Below are 22,736 nucleotides of genomic sequence, written 5' to 3'. Positions count from 1 at the left end.
ACAACAAGAAACATCAATAACAACAAAAACACCACCACAGTGTATGATGGGAAGTGTATCATGCTGCTACAGAGCTTGATTTGAAATGGCTTGGTTGTGATTTTGGTCTGTTATACAGAGCATGCTAACAGAGTTCCAGCACTGCTCTCGTTATTTTGGACTCAATGATACTAATACTATGCAGCAGCCTAACAAACACAACCAAGATAGTACAGTATACACTACTTTTTAGGAAACAATAAAATCAAGTGAATGTACAATATAATTTGGGTGAACTATCCCTATTTCAACCTATTGCTAGATTTGTCTTGTAAGTGCGTCGAGCATTGTTTTAATTTGGTGTGACATTTGAATTCACGGATGGAACAGGAAGATGTTGTTGAGCAATATACTCTGTTTCCATTATGGGAAGTTGTGTTGTGAAATTCACGATGTTCAAAACATTGTATTTTCACTTTTATGTGATACAAGAAAGGATGACATTGTTAAAATTTACTTGGAGTAATTGGGTTTAGTAGCAAAGCCTAATCAAGAAATACATAAAGCACTAGCACACACACACAATTTGCTCTCTCTCTCGAAACACCCTCCTTTACAAACCTCTGCCCTGCATTGTCACGGGTTTTCTGTAGTTCTCTAGGGATTATCTCCTGTCCTATTACCAGGGTAACTCTTGATGGGCAAGTTTGATAGTATTTTCAGTAATTTACACTGCCTTGCATTCATGTGTAGAAATGGTAGTGTATTTGACCAGTTCCACTTAGACCAGTTATTCGATTAAACTAAAACTAAACATACTGTATATAATCTTACTGAACAAACTGGACCTTTGGTGGATGATAGATTATCAAAGAGAATCTGTTCCACATACAAAATCACTCTTCTCTTTGGCAGATTTCATAGGCTAAATAATAAAGTATACCATTTGATATTTGAGGCTGTCAGGTTATACACATTTTTAAAAAACTATTTGCAGGACGGCGGTGGTGTGTTTGGGTAAAAGGTTAGTTGTTGATTAATCTTGGACTGTGAGGCCTTGAACCCCTCTGTGGGTCAGTGGACCCACCAGACTATTGACCGAGGTGTGTGCTTAAGATAATGGTGACATTTGCTAGTTGGGTGAAAAAGGCTCAGTTAGTATGTCTTCTTTCACCAATACACTGCTGTTGAAATATTGTTTTACTGAATCACACTGAAGTAATACTGGTATTTTAGGTTTTGGTATTTTAAATAACTATCATTAGATGAAAATGTGTCATCACATTCCAAATCAATCATCAAATTTAAAATCATATTCCAAATCACACAATATCATAACTTAGAATTTGTAATAACTATCATTAGATGCAAATGAGTCATCATATTCCAAATCAGTTGTTCATGGGTCTAAAATAAGAGATAGGCCTAAATGTTACCTTAAAGGCCCAGTGTAGTCAAAAACATGATATTCCTCTGTTTTATATATATTTCCACACTATGAGGTTAAAATAATACTGTGAAAATTATGATACTGCCCCTTTAGTGTAAGAGCTGTTTGAAAAGACTGCCTGCCTGCAATTTCAGCCTGTTTTGGTGGGATGGAGTTTTGGCCTGCCTGGTGATGTCACCAGGCAGGCCAAAGTAATAATAATAAGGAATAATAATAATAATAAGGAAGAGAATTCCAAAACCCTCTGCCAATAACAGCTAGTTTTCCATTTTTTACCCTCCCCACTTTGACCACTCCCAGACAGTCCTAGTAAAATGTATTGCTTGAGAAATTGCTATTTGCTATGAAGCTACTATTTTTGTTTCTTTTTGACCATTTTAATTGAAAACAATCACAGTAAGGTATTTAATTGTTACGCAGAAATGATTTGATATTGAGATAAAAACGACTCAATTGGACCTTTACGTTTGAGCTTATGTACATCTATAATCTTTTTATTCCCCGAGTTACTTATACCTTGAATTCTTACACATGTGAGCGAAGAGATACATAAATGGTCTATTTAATTCTGTGTATGTATGTGTGTGAAAGACAGGAATAAATCAGTCAGGTGATCTACCACCTTTTTACCATCTCACAAATAAACACCATACAAATTAATAATATCAAAGTATAAATTGTTTAATTCAATAAAATATCAAGTACCATTTGTACATTTTCATCATATTAAGAGATTACTTCATTCATTGCCAATACTGTTACAAAGAGTTGCATCATACCTCTGCAGTGGGCTTTACAACTCTTCCCTTGACAACCATTGCTCCAGATAAGGACATTTATTTTTAAATAACAGAATATTTACCAATATTCAATATAAAATGCAAAACCCGTACAGAAATACTGCATACACAAAATTGTAAAGACAGAATGAAGGTGACATGTCAAGAATCATGAATAGTTGTACATTCGTTGCACCTTCTTTACCCAATCACATCTTGTAAACTGTTGGTGGCTTTTTCATGTATATATACTGTACACAAACGTAACATCCTGGAATAACTTTTTCACATTTATGGCACCGCGATAAATGTTTTTTTTTTTAAGTCAGTGCCTGATCAAGTACCGGTTTCCAGTGAGAGGTGTGTTGGCATTCTGTGGCTAACACTGACCGGTGGCAGAGAGCAAGTTACGCAGAGTGGCAAGCTCTCTTGACAGCTGCTCCACGCGTTTTTGTAAACGGTCATTCTCTGCGGCCAGTTCCAGCACTTTGTGTTGCGTCTCCATATTGCGTATTTTGGCTTTATCCCTGCTCTTTCTAACGGCAAGGTTGTTTCTCTCCCGCCTCTGCTTATATTCCTCACTGTCCTTTTCCAGTCGCTTCTTCCCCTTGCCACCAGATGACATTTTCCCGCCCTGCAAAGGCGACCTGCCTTTACCTGACGGGGCAGGTGTGCCGGGTGGACTTGAGGAAGACGAGGACGCAGTGGAAATGTTACCAAGGCTGCCACTTGGAGTCGACTGGTAATGAAGATACCTCATGTCGTAGCCAGACGAACCGTTGTTGTCCATTCTTTGGTCCTCTTGAAGATCGTCTCTTTCACCGGTTTTAAAGTGGTTCCCAAGAAACTCGGGGCTGAACACGGTGTCCACACGGGTCTCCTGCAGTTCAGGATAGCCCAGGACGTATGGCTCCCTAGGGTTGGCGTGCGCACTTGTCTCCCGCTCGTTGAGAGAGATGTAGTTTCTGTAGTTTTGTTCTAATGATGAAAGTCTCTTTATCCTGCTTTCCTCGGCAAGGAAACTAGCGAATACGCCTCCCCCTCTCTGCTGTGTTTCGTTGTGTGTTACTAGTTGACAGTGCGCAGCAGCTGGATCCAAGTAGTCGCTGAAATCAATTGCTTTCTCGTGCTCGGCTATGCCAAGCTCCGTCATCGAGCCGTCAACGCGCTGCTTGCAAGTGCTGTTGTCGCTAATGGGACTGATAATGCTGTTTCTACTCTGGAAAGCAAAGCAATCCCCGTCGTAGAAGCCGGCCACTTCCATGGATCTTAACACCCGCCGAATTGCGGGAACATTGAAATCTGGGGCACCCCGAGGTATTGGCTACAAGCGTAATTCTGGCTGAAAACACTCAAGTAACTTGGCACACGACGACAAAATGTCACTGTGATAATATTCAGTTATTGAAGAAAATAAACTTGAAGAATAGATGAGTAATGCAGCAGAGAGAGTCTAGGAACGGTTTATATATAGGCTAGTGTGAAACTGAATGGGCGGAGCAAGCGTGATAAATCCCCTAACTACCGGTAACCTGTTCCCACTTGATTTCGGAGACTGGTTAGTTGTTTAGCAACAAAATTGATGTGTGCAGAACTATGAGGCTAAACACAGGGGGTTGGCTTAGACTGTTGACAACATGTAGACTATATTCGTCTCCAAATTTGCATTGAAAATATAAATACATTTGCACAATGAGCACTTGTTTCTCAAATACATAGTTACAGTTGTTGGTTAGCTAGCTAACGAATTTTAGCCATATTAGCATTGCCATGACCATAGCTGTGGGAAGTAGAGGTGCTGAGGGTGCTGCAGCACCCCCCCTTGAAAAATCTGGATAACAGATTTTCACAGAAGTAGTGCATATTAGTGGACCGATATAGCCATTTCCAGCACGGGCAAACTTTTTTTCCTGAATTGTAATTTTAAGAGGTAGACCTTAGAAAGGCAGAAATTCACAACTAGTCTATTAGTATACGCCTAAAGTAATAGTTTACGGAGATTGGTTAAAAAAAATGTATATTTGAGTATATGTATTTTAAATATTTATTTTCTGTGTATTTTAGTATTTTTCAAATAATGTGGAATCTACTTATTTTAAGTATTTTCAAATAATTTCCTATAAAAAGCCTACTATTTGAAACTTTTCTAAATTTCTTAATTACATTTACATTTAAGTCATTTAGCAGACGCTCTTATCCAGAGCGACTTACAAATTGGTGCATTCACCTTATGACATCCAGTGGAACAGCCACTTTACAATAGTGCATCTAAATATTTTAAGGGGGGTGAGAAGGATTACTTTATCCTATCCTAGGTATTCCTTAAAGAGGTGGGGTTTCAGGTGTCTCCGGAAGGTGGTGATTGACTCCGCTGTCCTGGCGTCGTGAGGGAGTTTGTTCCACCATTGGGGGGCCAGAGCAGCGAACAGTTTTGACTGGGCTGAGCGGGAACTGTACTTCCTCAGTGGTAGGGAGGCGAGCAGGCCAGAGGTGGATGAACGCAGTGCCCTTGTTTGGGTGTAGGGCCTGATCAGAGCCTGTAGGTACTGAGGTGCCGTTCCCCTCACAGCTCCGTAGGCAAGCACCATGGTCTTGTAGCGGATGCGAGCTTCAACTGGAAGCCAGTAATTACCGCTAGGACCAAACAGACCTGGGTTTAAATGCATGTAGTATCTAAATATTTTTATTTGAAAATACACTAAGCATTTTCAAATACATGCCAATACTTTCCAAGTGTATTTTTGAAAGACATTCCAATATTCAGCTACTTGTATTTTCCAATAAAAAAATAACCAAATACTGAACGAAAATATAAACACAACATATAAAGTGTTGGTCCAATGTTTCATGGGCTGAAATAAAAGATCCCAGAAATAGTCCATACACACAAAGCTTATTTCTCTCAAATTTAGTACACAAATTTGTTTACATCCCTGTTAGACAGCATTTATCCTTTGCCAAGATAATCCATCCACCTGACAGGTGTGGCATATCAACAAGCTGATTAAACAGCATGCTCATTACACAAGTGCACCTTGTGCTGGGAACAATAAAAGGCCAATCTAAAATGTGCAGTTTTGCTACACAACACAATGCCACAGATGTCTCTAGTTTTGAAGTAGTGTGGCACCAGTACTGTTGCCATAGAATGTAATGTTAATTTCTCTACCATAAACCGCCTTCAATGTCATTTTAGAGAATTTGGCGGTACATCCAACCGGTCTCACAACTGCATACCCCATGTAACCACGCCTTCCCAGGACCTCCACATCTGGCTTCTTCACCTGCGGAATTGTCTGAGTAACAGGACCAGAGGAGGGATGTGAGGATCTTTTATAGAAAGTTTGAATTACATTTAATTCCACAATGCTCTCCATGACAAGGAAGCTGTAGTACATTACCAATATATTTTAAAAGAGAGACCCTGCACCCGAAGTTGCAGACACATTTACATCATCAGACACAAAGCATTACAGTTTAAAAAAAACATGTATTTACACATTGGGAAAATGTGGTGCAACGAGGGGTCAAAACCTTGACAGCCCCCCAGATCATAGTGTTTAACTTAGTTTTAAACTTATTTAAAGTGGCAAGCTCCTGTAATGTGCATCTAATGTCTATGGCTGTCTGCATTTAAGCATAGGCCACATATGACCTTACTCACAGATAACGTTTTTGCCACTGTAGATTTCAAACAATTTGTAGAGATGATTGAATGATTTTATGAAATTCCACATTTAGGGCAGGGTGTAAATCCATTACCTGGCATATTGTAACCCACAGAGTCAAAACTTTCCATTGAGAAGACTGGGAAAAGCAACAATACTTTGACTTGTGGGTCAGATTTTGTAAAATGATCATTTGTCTATTGTGTTGTACATAGTTGCACACTGCCATCTATGGGTAGTGTAAACAACAATTCACTCATGACTAAATTCCCTAGATCTCTGCCTACTAGGCTTTGTAAAGCTTACTATCGGTCACTCACCCCAGTAGCACCCCCCAAATGATCTATTGTAATAATGGTTTCATTTATGATCTCAAATAGGCCTAACACAGTTCGGTGAGAATTAAATTAAATTATGAAATTGTAAAAAGTGTACAACCATAGTGTTTTTACCTAACCAAAATCCTAATTTCAACATGTGACGTGCCTTTATATTAAAGGCCTATCTCTCCTAATTGACCGTAATATTTGGCTACCATGACCTGGTACATGGAACAACGGTCCTTAACAGTCAAACCCAATAGCTCTCACGGATGGGGTCAGGAAATTTGTTTGTTCACCTCACTACCTAATTGGTTATTCGCGTGATTATGGAACTATGTACAACTCAACAATTGGCTGCTTTAGATAGCAAGTGTAATGTGATAGGGTTAGAAAAGCAATGTAGTTTTATAGCAGAATAAAAGGCCTGCATGATTTGCACCACGGAATAGTACGATTATTGCCAGAGCGGGCTGAGCTTGATCTCAAATTCATGAGCACCGCGGCATACACCTTCGCCGGAAGCAAGCGGCTTGCAAAACGAGTGCGCCTTATTTTTTGTAATGGCGTGTTTCTTGTGCTGAGTAGTTTCCACATCTGTTGGTTTCCTGACTGTGGAAAGGGGTGGAACCAGGAGTGGAACATGGTGAAAATGGTCAACGACAACAGGTGTGGGCAAGATTTACGGAGCACAGAGCCAAATGGACCGGCACGGAATACGGTGCGGTGGGGTCCACAACACGCAGGTGCTAGGGAACTTGCGAATTTGTATTCGCCAGGTGAGGTAACCGCTATCTCTATTGTCAACGCCACTCAGGAATGTCGTAACCGGCTACATTTACAATGGTTCCACATATCGGTTAGTCAAATTTGTTAAAATATTTTATTCATCAGGATCACGGGAAAATAGTTACTAGTTGTTAGGTAATCGACTAGGCAGACTGTTCCCCGGGATAATTTGGAAATACAGAAATTATAACTAACTATGCTGTAAAAGCCATAGGCCTTACACACAGCTCCACACGCACACTGGGAGGGGTTTGTTTGAACTTTCAAAGCAATATGCCCTAATTGCTAAGTGCACGGGCCTTTCCCAATTGTATTCTCCTGGTCTCCTCAAGCCATTAGGGGAGGCCCTCTGGCTTTGTCATCCAATTGGTTTTGAGAAGGAGAGGAGGAGAGGGGAAGTGTGGCGAATGTAATTGAGAAAAGGCCATGGTGTCAAGAATGGACTCAAGTGGACCAAAGCATTAAGTGACTAGAGTTGATATGACTACAAAGTATTTCAAAGAAATCTAGCCTATGATGCCAAATTACTGTACCAATTGAGCATGTCATTCTTTAAGTCTATTGCATGCTACTTTGCATGTTGCCTTTTGTACTTGATGCTTTTGACTGTTTTTTCTTTACTTGACTCTGATTGAAAGACACTGAATGCACAGGTGCTGCTGTGTCCTGGCTCCAACATTCTACATGTGACCAGAATGCCGCTGTGTACTTCACGTGAAGGGGTGGTGGTCCCTAGGCATGAAACGTAGCAATACCTTCAAATTATGTAGGCAACGCCATTTACGTTAAATTCCAAGTAGTCCCTTTACAAGTCAGAATATAGAATAAACTTAATTTGAATATACTCTGCTGGTTGTTCATGGTGTTGGCCCTTCATTTGTTTGCAATTTGAGACAAAATATCCACAGGAAAGCATTATTAACCCGACTTCAAAAACGTTGGTCTCTGTGGTAATGAAGATTTATTTGCTCGAGACCAAAGGCATAAAACATAAGTACATGCATGTAATCGAAGTCTGTAGGTGTTTCCATCGGTTTGCATATGTGCAGGTGACATACATTTCAATGGCAGCACTGTCACTCTAAATTTGGGTAAAAAGCACTTTCTTGTGGATATTCCATCCCAAATTGAGCGGCTGAAGAACCAACCTCACAGACGGCCATCAGAGTAAGTTGAAATGTAATTAAACATTCTGGCTTATAGGAAAAACTTACACAATTTTGCATTGCTATGTTTCAGACTGTATATTAAGTATTGGTATAAACGTCTGATTTTTAGGCAAGCTCCTCATTAGCTCTGGTCCAGTGTGTTATCTGCAGATGAGCCTCTGTTGAAGGCGAATGAGACATGTAAATTCCCTGGACCAGAGCTAGTGTAACAGTATAGACGTTACGTCCGTCCCCTTGCCCCGACTTGGGCGAGAACCAGGGACGCTCTGCACACGTCAACAGTCACCTTCAAAGCATCGTTACCCCATCGCTCCACAAAAGCCGCGGCCCTTGCAGAGCAAGGGGAACCACTACTTCAAGGTCTCAGAGCAAGTGAAGTCACCGATTGAAACGCCACTAGCGCGCACCACCGCTAACTAGCTAGCCATTTCACATCGGCTACACTATCTCCTCACTGGCACAGTGTTGCCATGGTGTAAAGAGATTAACTTTGCAGGTACAGGGTACAAAAAGTTAATTCAAGAAACACTCATTGTGCAATAAACAGCAGGAGCATTCGAGTGTGCAGGTATCTCATCTTTTCTTTGATTGAGAGGTTATAACACTGGGTGTAATATTGTTGAAGACCATGACAAATGTCACATGCAGAGGGGGATAGTCGTGTGTTCGTAATTAAATAATGTCCAAGTTAAGGGAATTTATGAACAGACTGAAATCTGATAGCATTTCTAGCCAAGGTTGTTAAAACAAAAGCATCAGGTTAAGTATCAGTCAGACTACATAGGTATCTACTATACAGTTCATTTCCAACCATGGTTACTACTGTCACGGTTCATGAATCCACTGCCTCTCTTTCTCTTTCTCTCTCTCTCTCTCTCTCTCTCCCGGGTTTGTGTGGGCGTGGTTCCCAATCTCGGCCTGATTGTCTGCGCCAGCTGGAACCACTTATCTTCCCTTTATATGTTCTGTAACCAGTGTTTCTTGTTGTCAGATCGTTGTTACTTCCTGAGGTTGTGTCGTGTGTCTGTGCTCTTCTCTCGCCGTCCTTGTGTGGATTATCTGCTGTGCTCCTTCCTACCCATCCGGACACACTCCCTGGGATTTCTCAGCACGCTATCATTGGAAGATGCGCCCTAGTCCCTGGGTCGGATTCCCTAAGTACAGTCTGTCTGTCCTGTTGCTGTTGTAAACTGTATTCATTAAACCATCGTTGCTTGCATCTTGCATCCGCCTCTGTGTTGTCACAGAACGATCTGACCAGACCATGGATGCAGCGAGTTCAACGAGTCTGACCGAATTCATTTCCCGCAGTATCACGAGAATGGATCAACAAGAGGAGAACATCTCCAGCACTGGTCAGGCAGTACAATCCCTTGCGACGCAGGTAGCCCAGCTGATCCAACAATTACACCATCTGAGGGGTTCCGCCACGCCACCTACACCGGCAGTTCAACCCGCCCCGCCAGAGCCGGATTCCCAGCTAGAGCCACGGCTACCGACACCAGAGGGTTATTCAGGTGATCCTGACTATTGCAGAGCCTTTCTTACGAGATGTTCCATGCATGCAGCCACGGACCTTCAACCGTGAACAGTCTAAGGTAGCATTCGTACTCACACTGCTATCAGGCAAAGCGGCCCTTTGGGGAACGGCGGTGTGGGCGAACCAGGACCCATGCTGTACCTGTTTCCAGGCACTCTCCGAGGAGATGAGAAGGGTCTTCGATCGGGCCGTGGCGGGTAGGGAGGCGGCCAGACTACTCGCTGACCTTCGCCAAGGAGACCGTTCAGTATCGGAATACTCCATCCAATTCCGCACTCTGGCCGCAGAGTGTCAGTGGAACGAGGAGGCGCAGTGGGACATGTTCCTGCATGGGCTGGAGGACCGGATCCAGAAGGAGATTTATGTTCTGGACCTTCCCAGGAGTTTAAATGGACTAGTGGAACTAATGAGGGTCGACGCTCGTCTGAGTCGCATTGGCCGCCGAGCATGCCCTAACAGACCGTATAACGACACGGAGGGCGGGCATGCCAGCGGCGGGAACACGGCCAGTTCAGCCTCCGCTCACGAACCCATGCAGCTGGGAGAGCTCGCCTCTCCGGGAAGAGAGGGAGAGGCGGAGATCCCAAGGACTCTGTCTCTACTGTGGTAGAGCGGGCCACTTTATCCACTCCTGCCCGGTAAAAGATCAGGCCCGGTAGTAAACATGAGGCTACTATCGGGTGGTGTCACCACAGAGAAGACCTCATCATCTACTCTCCTCCCGGTAAGACTAAGATGGGCAACCCACACACACGACACCCAAGCCTTACTGGACTCAGGAGCAGAGGGTAATTTCATGGACTTCAAGCTCGCTCACAAACTCCAGATTCCTATCACCTCACTCACGCACAAGATATCCGTCAACGCTCTCAATGGTCAAGAACTCCCCAACATTTCTCACACCACTGAACCTATCACACTAATCACTTCTGGCAATCACACTGAGACACTATCATTTCTACTCATGGACTCACCCCTTGCACCATTAGTCCTCGGCCACCCTTGGCTCACCCAACACAACCCCAGAGTTGACTGGGGTCATAACTCTATATCCATGTGGAGTAACAAGTGTCTTGAGTCCTGTTTAGTGTCTGCCTGTTCGTCTGTGTCTGATTCTGTGTTTCTAGAGGAGGCAGTGGATTTGTCTAACGTGCCCGTTGAATACCTCGACCTGAAGGAGGTGTTCAGTAAGTCCCGTGCTGCTTCTCTTCCTCCGCATCGTCCCTATGACTGTGCAATAGAATTATTGCCAGGTGAGTCTCCGCCTAAAGGCAAGTTATATTCACTCTCTGTTCCTGAGAGGGAGGCTATGGAGAGATACATCTCTGATTCTCTGGCATCTGGATTCATTCGTCCTTCCTCTTCTCCAGCGGGGGCGGGGTTCTTCTTTGTGGGGAAGAAGGACGGATCTCTGCGTCCTTGCGTTGATTACCGTGGGCTGAATAACATCACAGTGAAGAATACCTATCCCTTACCGTTGATGTCCTCAGCCTTTGAAAGGTTACAGGGAGCATCCGTGTTCACTAAGTTGGATTTACGTAATGCATATCATTTGGTTCGCATAAGGGGGGACGAATGGAAGACCGCGTTTAACACTCCCCCAGAGGGCACTTCTCGAATATTTGGTCATGCCTTTGGGCTATCCAACTCCCCAGCGGTTTTCCAGGCACTCGTCAATGACGTGCTGAGAGATATGATTGATCAGTTCATATATGTTTACCTGGATGACATACTGATTTTTTTCTTCTTCTCTCCAGGAACACGTTCAGCACGTCAGACGAGTGCTTCAGAGGTTGTTGGAGAATGGACTTTTTGTCAAGACGGAGAAATGCATTTTTCATGCACAATCCGCTCCATTCCTAGGTTACATCGTCTCGACTGAAGGTATTCGCATGGATCCTGACAAGGTTAAGGCTGTGGTGGATTGGCCAAGCCCAGATTCCCGTAAGGCCCTACAGAGGTTTCTGGGATTCGCCAATTTCTACCGGCGTTTCGTTCGCAACTTTAGTCAGATAGTCGCTCCTCTTACCGCCTTAACCTCCCCAGAGTGACGTTCAGGTGGTCCGATACAGCCGAGGCTGCATTCGCCAAACTCAAGAGCCGCTTTGTTTCGGCTCCCATCCTCATAGCTCCCGATCCTCGCGTCAGTTCGTAGTAGAGGTGGACGCTTCAGAGGTGGGGGTAGGTGCGGTACTTTCCCAACGTTCCTCTTCTGACGACAAGATGCACCCTTGTGCGTTCCTTTCCCATCGGTTATCACCTGCGGAACGCAACTACGACATTGGCAACAGAGAGTTGTTGGCAGTGAAGTTAGCACTGGAGGAGTGGCGCCATTGGTTAGAGGGTTCGGGGTACCTTTTATAGTTTGGACCGATCACAAAATTTGGAATATATCAGAACCGCCAAGCGACTCAACTCCAGGCAGGCGCGTGGGCACTCTTTTTCGGACGTTTTGACTTCTCTCTCGACGCCCGGGTTCCAAGAATGTCAAACCCGATTCCCTTTCGCATTTTTGACCATTCCAAACGCCCATCCACTCCCGAGTGCATCCTACCCAGGACCCTAGTAGTATCCACACTCACATGGGAGGTTGAATCGAGGGTCAAAACGGCCTTAGAAGGGGTAACGCCTCCGCCCGGTTGCCCGCCTAATCGGTTGTTTGTGCCGGAGGGGTGTCGGTCCGATGTTATTCGGTGGGGGCATTGCTCCAACATAGCGTGTCATCCAGGAGTCAGCCGCACTAGCTTTTTGGTTAAGCAACGCTTTTGGTGGCCACTGATGGCTCGTGACATTCACAGTTTTGTCTTGGCTTGCTCGGTTTGTGCCACTAGGAAGACTTCTAATCGACCCCCAGATGGGTTACTCCAACCGCTGTCGGTCCCTTCGAGACCCTGGTCCCACATCGCGCTAGATTTTGTTACCGCCCTCCCGCCCTCCCAGGGCAAGACGGTGGTGTTGACCGTGGTGGACCGGTTCTCGAAGGCAGCTCATTTTATTCCCTTGCCTAAATTACCATCTGCCAAGGAGACAGCGGTAGCTGTCGTCGATCATGTCTTTCGCTTACATGGCCTGCCGATGGACGTAGTTTCTGACAGGGGGCCCCAATTTGTGTCCAAGTTTTGGCAAGAGTTTTGTAGGTTACTGGGAGCGAGTGTCAGCCTGTCTTCAGGGTTTCATCCCCAGAGCAACGGTCAAACGGAGAGGGCCAACCAAGATTTGGAGAGAGTGTTGCGATGTTTGGTTTCTAAGAATCCCTCTTCCTGGAGCCAACAACTCTCTATGGTTGAGTACGCTCACAATTCATTGCCAGTGGCAGCTACGGGTCTCTCTCCGTTTGAGTGTAGTTTAGGTTACCAGCCACCTATCTTTCCCAGTACGGAGTCCGAGGTCACTGTTCCTTCCGCTCACGCTTTCATCCAGAGGTGCCGTCACGCATGGAGCAGAGCCCGTGAGACTCTTCTCCGGGTGGGGCGCACACCAAGGCTAAGGCCGATCGCCACCGGTCGAAGCCTCCGGTATACGTCGTTGGCCAAAGAGTGTGGCTTTCTACTAAGAACATTCCACTCCGATCCGTTTCGAACAAGCTTGCCCCCAAATTTATCGGCCCGTTCAAAGTCATCAGGATCATTAGTCCGGTGGCGGTCCGGCTCAAGCTTCCTCCAGCGTATAGGAGAATTCATCCTACCTTTCATGTGTCTAAAATAAAACCTGTGTTTCAGGCACGCATTAACCCGCCGGTCCCGGTTCCCCCGCCGCCACGACTTGTTGATGGGGAACCCACCTTTTCTGTCAATCGTATTTTGGACTCTAGAAGGAGGGGACGCGGATTCCAGTACCTGGTGGACTGGGAGGGTTACGGCCTGGAGGAGAGAAGTTGGGTACCTGCTAGGGACATTCTGGATCACTCCCTTATCGATGATTTCAATCGACAGGTAATTCGCCTGGGAACGCCAAGAGGCGTTCCTAGGGGGGGGGGGGTATTGTCACGGTTCATGAATCCACTGCCTCTCTCTTTCTCTTTCTCTCTCTCTCTCCCGTGTTTGTGTGGGCGTGGTTCCCAATCTCGGCCTGATTGTCTGCGCCAGCTGGAACCACTTATCTTCCCTTTATATGTTCTGTAACCAGTGTTTCTTGTTGTCAGATCGTTGTTACTTCCTGAGGTTGTGTCGTGTGTCTGTGCTCTTCTCTCGCCGTCCTTGTGTGGATTATCTGCTGTGCTCCTTCCTACCCATCCGGACACACTCCCCTGGATTTCTCAGCACGCTATCATTGGAAGATGCGCCCTAGTCCCTGGGTCGGATTCCGTCTAAGTACAGTCTGTCTGTCCTGTTGCTGTTGTAAACTGTATTCATTAAACCATCGTTGCTTGCATCTTGCATCCGCCTCTGTGTTGTCACAACTACAGCACACACAAAGCACTCATTTCAGGTAGTTTGCTAATTAAACCTCTTCTGATTACTCTACTGCATTCAAATAATTATTAGGCCATCATCACTGTGGCCTTAGTAACCCTTCAAATCCAGCTTGGCATGGTGGTTACAAGGCAGATATATTGGCAATATCACTGAATGGTAATATTGTGTTTGACCACATCCATGCAAACTTGGTATACAACTGGGTTTATATAAAAAAAAATTAAAAGGCATTTAAAAATAATGCTTTGTGTAGAAAAGTATGACAAATTTGAGAATGAATGTGTTTATATTAGCAAATTTAAGACTGAAATAAAATTGGTTGAAAACAAATCACAGAAGCGTTACGAAATAGGTTTGGCAAATTGAGAAGTGAAATGAAAGGCAAGAGATTACTGCATCTGTGATTGTTAAGGCCATTTAAAAAAAACTACATGAATACTATGTCCATCCAGACAACTGGATATAGACAAAATATGAGCCAGCACTTAAGGCAAATTAGGGTAGGCAGTCCTTGACATGTAAAGGACAACATACTGGGTCCATGCCCAGTGAGAGTTACATTGTTTTTGAGGGGGAGATGAAGTTCTGCAAAGCAAGACTGTTTCCTTCAAGTATTTAGAGTTTCTCAGTCTTTGTAAAGTGGATGACAATTAAATGTTTGACGGTCCCTTATGGTGACAATGGCTTCAGTGTTACATCTCAAGAAAGGAGATCAGAAATATAGAGTAAGATGAGGATTTGAAAAAGTACTGCAATGTAGTAGTGATTTCAAATAGCACTTCCCGCTCAGATTTTTAGTGGGTTAAGAAAACACTCCACCATTATATGTCCTCTCTGGTGTTGTACTTATTCTGGGATAGTGTATGACCTAGAGGCTCACTCCCCTCAGTGAGCTTGTCCAGGAATGGGGTCATGAGGGGGTTTACTTGAGATGGGAGTATCTAGAGTTAACATTTGTTATGCCATTGAATGAGGTAATGGTTCTGTGCTATGAAGTACCAGGAACGAGATTAGAAACTCGTCTTAGGGACCAAACTGAACGATAATTTATAGTGAATGTTATCTGGCTAAGGGATACTCCTTTCTCAATTATAAAGTCCCTTTGTGAAGTGTTCCTAAAATCTGTGGTTCATCATGTAGGTTGAGAGGGATGTCTATTGGCTATAAAGGATATTTGTACTTTTCTGTTGTGACTTTCAATGGTTCATTAGAGATAGCTCATAATTGAAAGTCGAAGGCTATTGCAAAGCTCTTATTATTAAAAATGTAGTTTAAGTATAACTCTGATGTGTGAAGTTTGTTTCTCCTCATTTGGTAAATATAGAAATAAGCCACCATACCCTGCACATTGACTCTGTACCCTTACACCCTGTATATAGCCTTGTTATACTTATTTTATTGTGATTTATATTTTAGTTTATTTTCTAAATATTTTCTTAACTCTTTCTTGAACTGCATTGTTGGTTTAGGGCTTGTAAGTAAGCATTTCATTGTAAGGTCAAATTTAAAATTTGATTTCTAATACTGACAAATTATCCAATGGATTGTGGTCATTTTCTGAATAGAAGAAAAAGTGGAGGTGCAAAAAACACAAGTTTTCACCCTGTATTTACATTTTCTGCATGACTCAGATGGCCAAGTGGACACAAGACTGTTTGGGTCCTCTCAGTCCCAAAGAGGAATAACTTTGCAGCTGTTTCTGATTTAATAAACGATGCCATCCTGGTGGGTGGTAACATTCAAATAAAACCCAGCCCTGAAAATGATTTGTATGCCGTATCATAGGAAAAGACGCTGCATTCATACGGATTTGCACAAAGTGGGCATTTCTGATTTGTCACTTGAAGCCCAAATATATCATACTTTGACTAAAATTAAGACTTGACTTAAATCGTTGTGCAACATCATGGGTAAGCTCTAGCCATCGTCTTTCAGCTCAAAGGGGGACTGGTGTGGGTGTTTTAAGTCTTTCAGATCATGTTGCTATTGACCAATACCAAAGTTGTTAGACTTTTTTTTCCATGATAAATTTGTGGTATATGCAAGATTTAATTTGTCATGCCATTGCAGATTTGAAGTTACAGGGTCTAACTGATGGGTTGTAATATGATACAGTACATTAAGATGTTAGTTTGTAAAGTATTGGGACAGTGACAATTTAGTTGTTTTGACTCTGTACTCTAACACTTTGGATTTGAAATGATACTATGACAGGTTAAAGTGCAGACTGTCTATTTGGCTTTAATTTGAGAGTTTCTTCATTCTATATAGAGTGAACCGTTTAGAAATTACAGCACTTTTTGTACATAGTCCCCCCAAATTCACCTGTGTATTGAATTAGTCCAAAGTTTAGTATTTTGTCCCATATTACTAGCATACAATGATTACATCAAGCTTGTGATTCTACAAACTTTTGGATGCATTTGCTGTTTGTTTTGGTTGTGTTATATATAATATTGTGCCCAATAGGAATACATTGTCCTTTTTTTGTTCCTAAACACTTCTACATTAATGTGGATGCTACCATTATTACGGAAAGTCTTGAATGAATCGTGAATAATGATGAGTGAGAAAGTTACAGATGCACAAATATCATACCACCAAGACATGATAACCTCTCACCATTAAAATAACAGGGGAGGTTAGCATTTTGGGGTGGGGGGGGGTGTATGATATTTGTGTGTTTTAACTTTCTCACGCATCATTATTCACAATTCATTCAGGATCATCTGTAAACATGGTAGCATCCACATTAATTTAGAATGTTTAGAAACTTATTTGCAATTTCTATTGGCCACAAATTTATCTGAAACACAACCCAAACAGCAAATGCATCCAACAAATTTGACTTCTGACTACTTTAATACACATAAGTGAATTGGCCTTTTGGTACTCTAAAATGGAGAGACTGTACAAAATGTGATGTAAAATCTATACGGTTTACCCGATATGGATACAAATACCCTCATATTACAGATGACAGTCTAGTTTAACCTCAGTCATTGTATCATGTGCTGGAGTACAGAGCCAAAACATGCCACTGTCTCAATACTTTTGTTGCTCACTGTAAATGTGTGATTTAGTAGTTATTTTAATGACCTAATTGCTTTAATAGAATGCTTTTTCATGAATGGATTTAGCTAAAGGTCTTGTTGAAAGTGTACAATTGGGATTTGTCTAAATGTTAAAAGAGTTGTTGCCTAATGCCCTTATTTTTTTGTTGTTGTCAAGAATGAGATCAATCATGTTGTAAATGGTTGTTGATTTGTTCAGGTGTTTCTGACATGTTTGTCTGAATGAAATTTGTAGTGCTCCTTGAACCTTTTAAAAAGCTGGCCTTGTCTTCTCTGCTTAGCTAAGTTGATGTAAATTTAGTTTAATCGGTACAAAATGGTTGGCTTACTTATGGCTTACAATTTATATTATATTTATAAAGAAACTAAATTTAAAAAACAAGGTAGTACTTAGTTGTGTTCATTATTGCTATTAGAAGCATATCTAACAAAGACCATCCATGAGAACGCAGGGGTGTCAAACTAATTTTGCCCCGGGGAGTGCATTCCTTCTTCAACGAGGTCCGGCGGGCCGCATTAAATTGGTTATATTTCCTCACAGTCAAAATGTGGTCTTTTTTGCAGCTGTTTCTTTAAGGCTCCCTGACTGTCTAGTTTTCATTAGTGAGCTGGACACAGTCAATAAACTGAAGGTCCATTATCATTTGTACTCATTTTAAGTGTATTATGCTATTATATTTCTTAGAAATATAGCTATGCCATTGTCAAAATAACTACCATGATACATCTATGAATGAAACTTTTCACAAAGTGGTCTCTAGGTAAATCAAAAATATCTCACCCCCCCATTGAGTCCGGGGTTAGATACGTTTAATCGCCCTTTTGTTTAGGATTTGGGGTGGGTAAATCTGATCTGTGGATCCATTTATACTAGGTATGTGGATCAATTTACCCTCGAGCAAGAGCGTTCCCATCTCTCCGCTCCCATGCTGCAACCAACCCCCAACCATGCTTACGTGCGCGCTCCCGCTACTAAGCGACAAGATGGCGGTCGCCGCCGGATCAGGTAAACGGTTCAGCTAAATAAATGACTAACTATCACATTACTAATTTCGTGTAACATTCAAATAAGCGTTTGCTGATAGTGTATATACGCTCCAAGATACTTTCCAGAAATGCTCAAGTGCTTATTTTAATAAAATATGGCTTTTCATAGCTGCTAGCTAGCGGCTAACTCTAGCTACCGAATTTAGCTCTCACCTGCTATCTTGACAAGGCTTTTGGTCTCGCAAGTTCTAGTGTATTGAGCATGACATGGCAAATTCCGTTGGAAAACCTCTCCATGCATAGTTACGCATATATTTAATGCTAAATTTAACTCCGTTGACATGGCAAAAGAGCTCGTCAACCTGTGTCGACTGATCAAATGCCTCGTCATTCATCAAGCGTTGTTTTTAGCCTGTTAGCTAGCTTCTACGCCCAGAAAGAGAATTTCCAGCTAGCTAACGTTAGTTCATTATTAGCTAGTCGCAGGAACAGCTCGAACTGGCTGGTTTGTGTGTTTCATGTTGTCAGCACACGTTATAGCAGCTACCTAACGAGTTGCTATTTGTTGTTAGCTGGTTTGCTAGCGTGGTCAACTAGTCAGATAACGACTCGATTTGTTACTGGAGTGATTTCGTGATCTAACTTCAGCTAAGTTGTCAGTCACATTAATTTGATTTGTATTAGTTAGCTAACTACCCAGTGTACGTGGGAAAGATGACAATATCGACTTTCTAATGCGCTCAATTATTTAGCTAACGTTAGCTCACTCATCTGAATTTAGGCCAGACCCTTTTGGGCCTACTATGAACTGAAATGGCAAACGTTAACTAGCGAGAATTGGCTAACTAGTTACCCACACATTTATGCGGATTACGTTTACCGTCCACATTACGTCAATCCACACCTCCAATTTGTTCTCTAATACAGGCCAGAAAAGTTCGTTTGAATTAGCTAGCTATACAGTAGTAGTTATGTAGTTATACACTTAATCATCATCATTGAAAAACTCCTCAAAATAGTCAGGGGCTTTATTGTAATTATATTGGGCAGTGATAGTGGGGTAGTTGATGCAGAGTGGTCTCTAAATACAGACAAATAAATGATGTTACACAGCTGTAATAAGCCTAATTATACAGTAACAATCCGTTTTATTGCTAAAATCAAAACAAGCAGTAATGTTGTAAAGGTAAAATGGCAGGTAAATGCCACACACATACCCAATCAGACTACCAGATAATCTAGACTGGGAATATAGCAGATTATTCCCAGAAACTCAGTGTGAATGGGTCGACTCACTAAATCTGCCCTGGGTTATTTCTGATTTTGTCTCATGCGACACTCTCACCTAGCTAACTTCTCATGCGACACTCTCACCTAGCTAACTTCTGTAGGCCTATCTACAGGTTTATGGACAGATTTTGGGTGCAGTTCAGATGTTTATGAACAACAGCTGTTTTCTGGAGCTGCTTGAAGGAACTGACTGGTAGGAAGTGGGATCTGGCTTTATAGCAGTCTCTTATTGGCTACTGCTAGCCTGTTGGTCAATGGAACAGGTACAGGTGTGATTGGCAGATGATGTGACCAATGGCTGGTTAGTGGCACTTTCAAACTGTTTTGGCACAGACAGGTGGTATGACCCGCTAGACTGGTTTTACTGTCAAAGATAGCCCATCCTTCATATTTCATGGCTTGCAATCAGCAAAAACCAGTCAAACCATGGCAAGTGCGGCTATAATAGATGCTCTGTTTCCACCACTAAATTGTATTCAAAGAGCACTATAGAAGAATCAAAGTTTGCCATGACATATACACTGAATGTACAAAACATTAGGAACATCTTCCTAATATTGAGTTGCACCCCCTTTTGCCCCCAGAACAGCCTCAATTTGTCAGAGCATGGACTACAATGTTTCAAAAGCGTTCCAGAGGGATGCTGGCCCATGTTGATTCCAATGCTTCCCACAGTTGTCAAGTTGGTTGGATGTCCTTTGGGTGGTGGACCATTATTGATACTCACGGGAAACTGTTGTGTGAGAACCAGCAGCATTGTAGTTCTTGGCACACTCAAACCTGGCACCTACTGCAATACCCCGTTCAAAGGCACTTAAATATTTTGTCTTGCCCATTCACACTCTGAATGGCATACATACACAATCCATGTCTCAAGGCTTAAAAATCCTTTAACCTGTCTCCTCCCCTTCATCAACACTGATTTTAAGTGGATTTAACAAGTGACATCAATAAGGAATCATATCTTTCACCTGGATTCACCTGGTCAGTCTATGCCATGAAAAGAGTCGAACATGGTTTTGTACACTGTATATTGAAACCCAATGGGATGTACTGTTTGCTTTGTCTTGTGTGGTATTTCAATAATTTCCGTTTTGTGCTTGTTTGTATCACACACTGATAGGCGTTAAGGTTCCTCGTAACTTCCGGCTGCTTGAAGAGCTGGAAGAAGGCCAGAAAGGTGTGGGGGATGGGACAGTGAGCTGGGGCTTGGAAGATGATGAGGACATGACCTTAACAAGATGGAGAGGGATGATCATTGGCCCTCCTAGGGTGAGTTGGCTACTCTGATTTCACGGGAATCCACCAAGTTTGGCTCACTGGCCTTGTCCAGAAACAACCCCTTAGGACTTACCCCGCTAGGCAACTGTGGAGGTCTGAGAGGATTGGACGGGTGTAATCAATATGTCAAATTCCGCCTACCCCAGGGGTGTCAAACATACGGCGCTCAGGTTTGTAAAACAAAGAATGCATAATTTTTTTGTCAATAAATGTACATTTGCGGGGGACAATCTTAATCGATATTGAAATAGCTAAAACCAAATCAAAACTATTCTGTCCAGCTTGCTAACAGTTGGACTGTTGGGGAGCATTTAAAATTCCAAATGCGTGGAAATAAAATGAATTATATTTACAGCCCTCAGGACCTCGGTGAAAACCGGATGCGGCCTGGGTTTGACAACCCTGAGCTAGCCTATCAAAGGGGCAAGGTGGAGCTATTAACGTAATGCTAAACCCATTCTTACTGATGTCTTTGTCATTTTTCAGACAATCTATGAAAATAGGATGTACAGTCTGAAGGTTGAATGTGGGCCCAGATATCCAGAGGCACCACCATTTGTCAGATTTGTAACTAAGATAAACTTGAATGGTGTGCACAACTCCAATGGTGTGGTATGTAAATCTGTCTGTCCTTCAAAATGTTTCCATTGTATAATAGTTAATACTAGCTGTCTCATTTGTGTTGTAGATATTTATTTTATGTATGTTTTAAGGATTTGATTGTTTATTGAAGTGAATGACTGATTCAATTGCTCCTGGCTCCTATAATAAGATATGGATTTCAGTGCAGGGCTAATGCATACTATGTTTAGGTTACATTACAGACAGAGGAAATGTCACATGCAATAAGAGGCAATACTTTGCTTGAACATACTAAATGTAGTTTATGCATGATCGTATAGGATGTACGTTCCGCTGGATAGGCTATTCCACAAGTTGCATTTATGTAGACTTTTTATATTTACAATTTATATCCATACAAAAATGAACTATTTTTACCAGATTATGTAGCGAATCATTTTTGGGATATGTTTGTTCACAACTAACCAGTACTTCAGCCAACCATGATATTACTACAAAAATATAGAGAGATTTGAGTCGTTTTGTGAGTGTGCGTGATTGAGGTGTAACGGAATGTTTCTCTCCTTCCATTGTTTCCTGTCCTGCAGGTTGACACACGAGCAGTGTCTGCACTGGCCAAGTGGCAGAACTCCTACAGCATCCGTGTGGTCCTGCAGGAGCTCAGGCGGCTCATGATGTGCAAGGAGAACATGAAGCTCCCCCAGCCACCAGAGGGCCAGATCTACACCAACTGAGCCCATGCTACTACTCTCCTTCTCCTTTTCCCTCTTTTGTTTGCGTTCATCCTTTCATCCCATCCACCACCTCCCTTCTTATTTTAATTCATTTGCCAGCCAACACTCAAGCGCACACACATAGGGACGTACGTGTGGCCGAACACACGAATGCAGACACCCACAAACATGCAATCACTTCTACATGCGCCCTTCTCAGGCCCTGGCCCCTCCCCTTTCCATCACTGGAGCTCTGGTTGGACTAGAGAAGACTAGGTTGGCAGAGTCATCGGTCCAGCCCTGATCATTCGAATACTGTACATCTTACTATTTTTTTGTATTATTATTTGTTATAAATGCAGATTGTACAATAACATAAATAATCTTATTGAGTGTACATGTTGTGTGCTGCCTTTTTGTAATAGAGAGGACCCTCCAGCGATTATGCAAGTATTTGTGGATTTTGTTCAGCGCAAGATATACATTAGATAAGAAAAACGTATCAGGTTCTAAACATAAAGTTCAACCAGTCAATTTACCCTCCAGTTGATTTAGGGAGCTTGACCCAAGAAATATGTTAAAATATTGCTTGGGTGTTTTTTGGGGGGGCTTTATGCATGTGTAACTTGTATAGCAATTTATTTACGGGCTCCACTGGAAATGTATGTGACTGCAGCACCTTATAGCAAGATCCCTGAAG

General features: G+C 42.6%; 2 protein-coding genes across 6 annotated transcripts; one reads left to right on the top strand and one right to left on the bottom strand.

Annotated features, from left to right (window-relative positions):
* Nucleotides 1–2,089: 2,089 nt before the first annotated feature.
* LOC118360798 (CCAAT/enhancer-binding protein beta-like) lies at nucleotides 2,090–3,671 on the bottom strand. The gene has a single exon (XM_035740223.2). It carries the CDS (start codon nucleotides 3,470–3,472, stop codon nucleotides 2,588–2,590), a length of 885 nt encoding a protein of 294 aa, XP_035596116.1. The 5' UTR covers nucleotides 3,473–3,671; the 3' UTR covers nucleotides 2,090–2,587.
* A 3,090-nt stretch (nucleotides 3,672–6,761) lies between these two features.
* Nucleotides 6,762–22,433, top strand: LOC118360796 (ubiquitin-conjugating enzyme E2 variant 1). 5 transcript variants are annotated; one of them, XM_035740220.2, is made up of 5 exons: nucleotides 15,879–16,019; nucleotides 18,058–18,189; nucleotides 20,584–20,732; nucleotides 21,228–21,353; nucleotides 21,911–22,433. In XM_035740220.2, exons 1-5 carry the CDS (start codon nucleotides 16,016–16,018, stop codon nucleotides 22,055–22,057), a joined length of 558 nt encoding a protein of 185 aa, XP_035596113.1. In that variant the 5' UTR covers nucleotides 15,879–16,015; the 3' UTR covers nucleotides 22,058–22,433. The 5 variants fall into 5 exon arrangements, with proteins under 5 accessions (XP_035596112.1, XP_035596111.1, XP_035596115.1 ...); XM_035740218.2 differs by lacking the exons at nucleotides 15,879–16,019; nucleotides 18,058–18,189 and adding an exon at nucleotides 6,822–6,975; XM_035740222.1 differs by lacking the exon at nucleotides 18,058–18,189 and having other exon boundaries at nucleotides 15,878–16,019.
* The last annotated feature ends 303 nt before the right edge of the window (nucleotides 22,434–22,736 follow it).

The sequence above is a fragment of the Oncorhynchus keta genome, chromosome 28 (assembly GCF_023373465.1).
Source record: "Oncorhynchus keta strain PuntledgeMale-10-30-2019 chromosome 28, Oket_V2, whole genome shotgun sequence".
NCBI classification, from domain to species: Eukaryota; Metazoa; Chordata; class Actinopteri; order Salmoniformes; family Salmonidae; genus Oncorhynchus; species Oncorhynchus keta.
The sequence above is the reverse complement of the archived record's forward strand: the minus strand, read 5'-3'. Positions and strand labels throughout refer to the sequence as shown.

Coding starts and splice junctions, on each gene's coding strand:
- LOC118360798 (XM_035740223.2), bottom strand. CDS start 3,472: ATGGAAGTGGCCGGCTTCTACGACGGGGATTGCTTTGCTTTCCAGAGT.
- LOC118360796 (XM_035740218.2), top strand. CDS start 6,840: ATGGTGAAAATGGTCAACGACAACAGGTGTGGGCAAGATTTACGGAGC. Junction 6,976..20,583: donor TGCGAATTTGTATTCGCCAG/GTGAGGTAACCG, acceptor ACACACTGATAG/GCGTTAAGGTTCCTCGTAAC. Junction 20,733..21,227: donor TGATCATTGGCCCTCCTAGG/GTGAGTTGGCTA, acceptor GTCATTTTTCAG/ACAATCTATGAAAATAGGAT.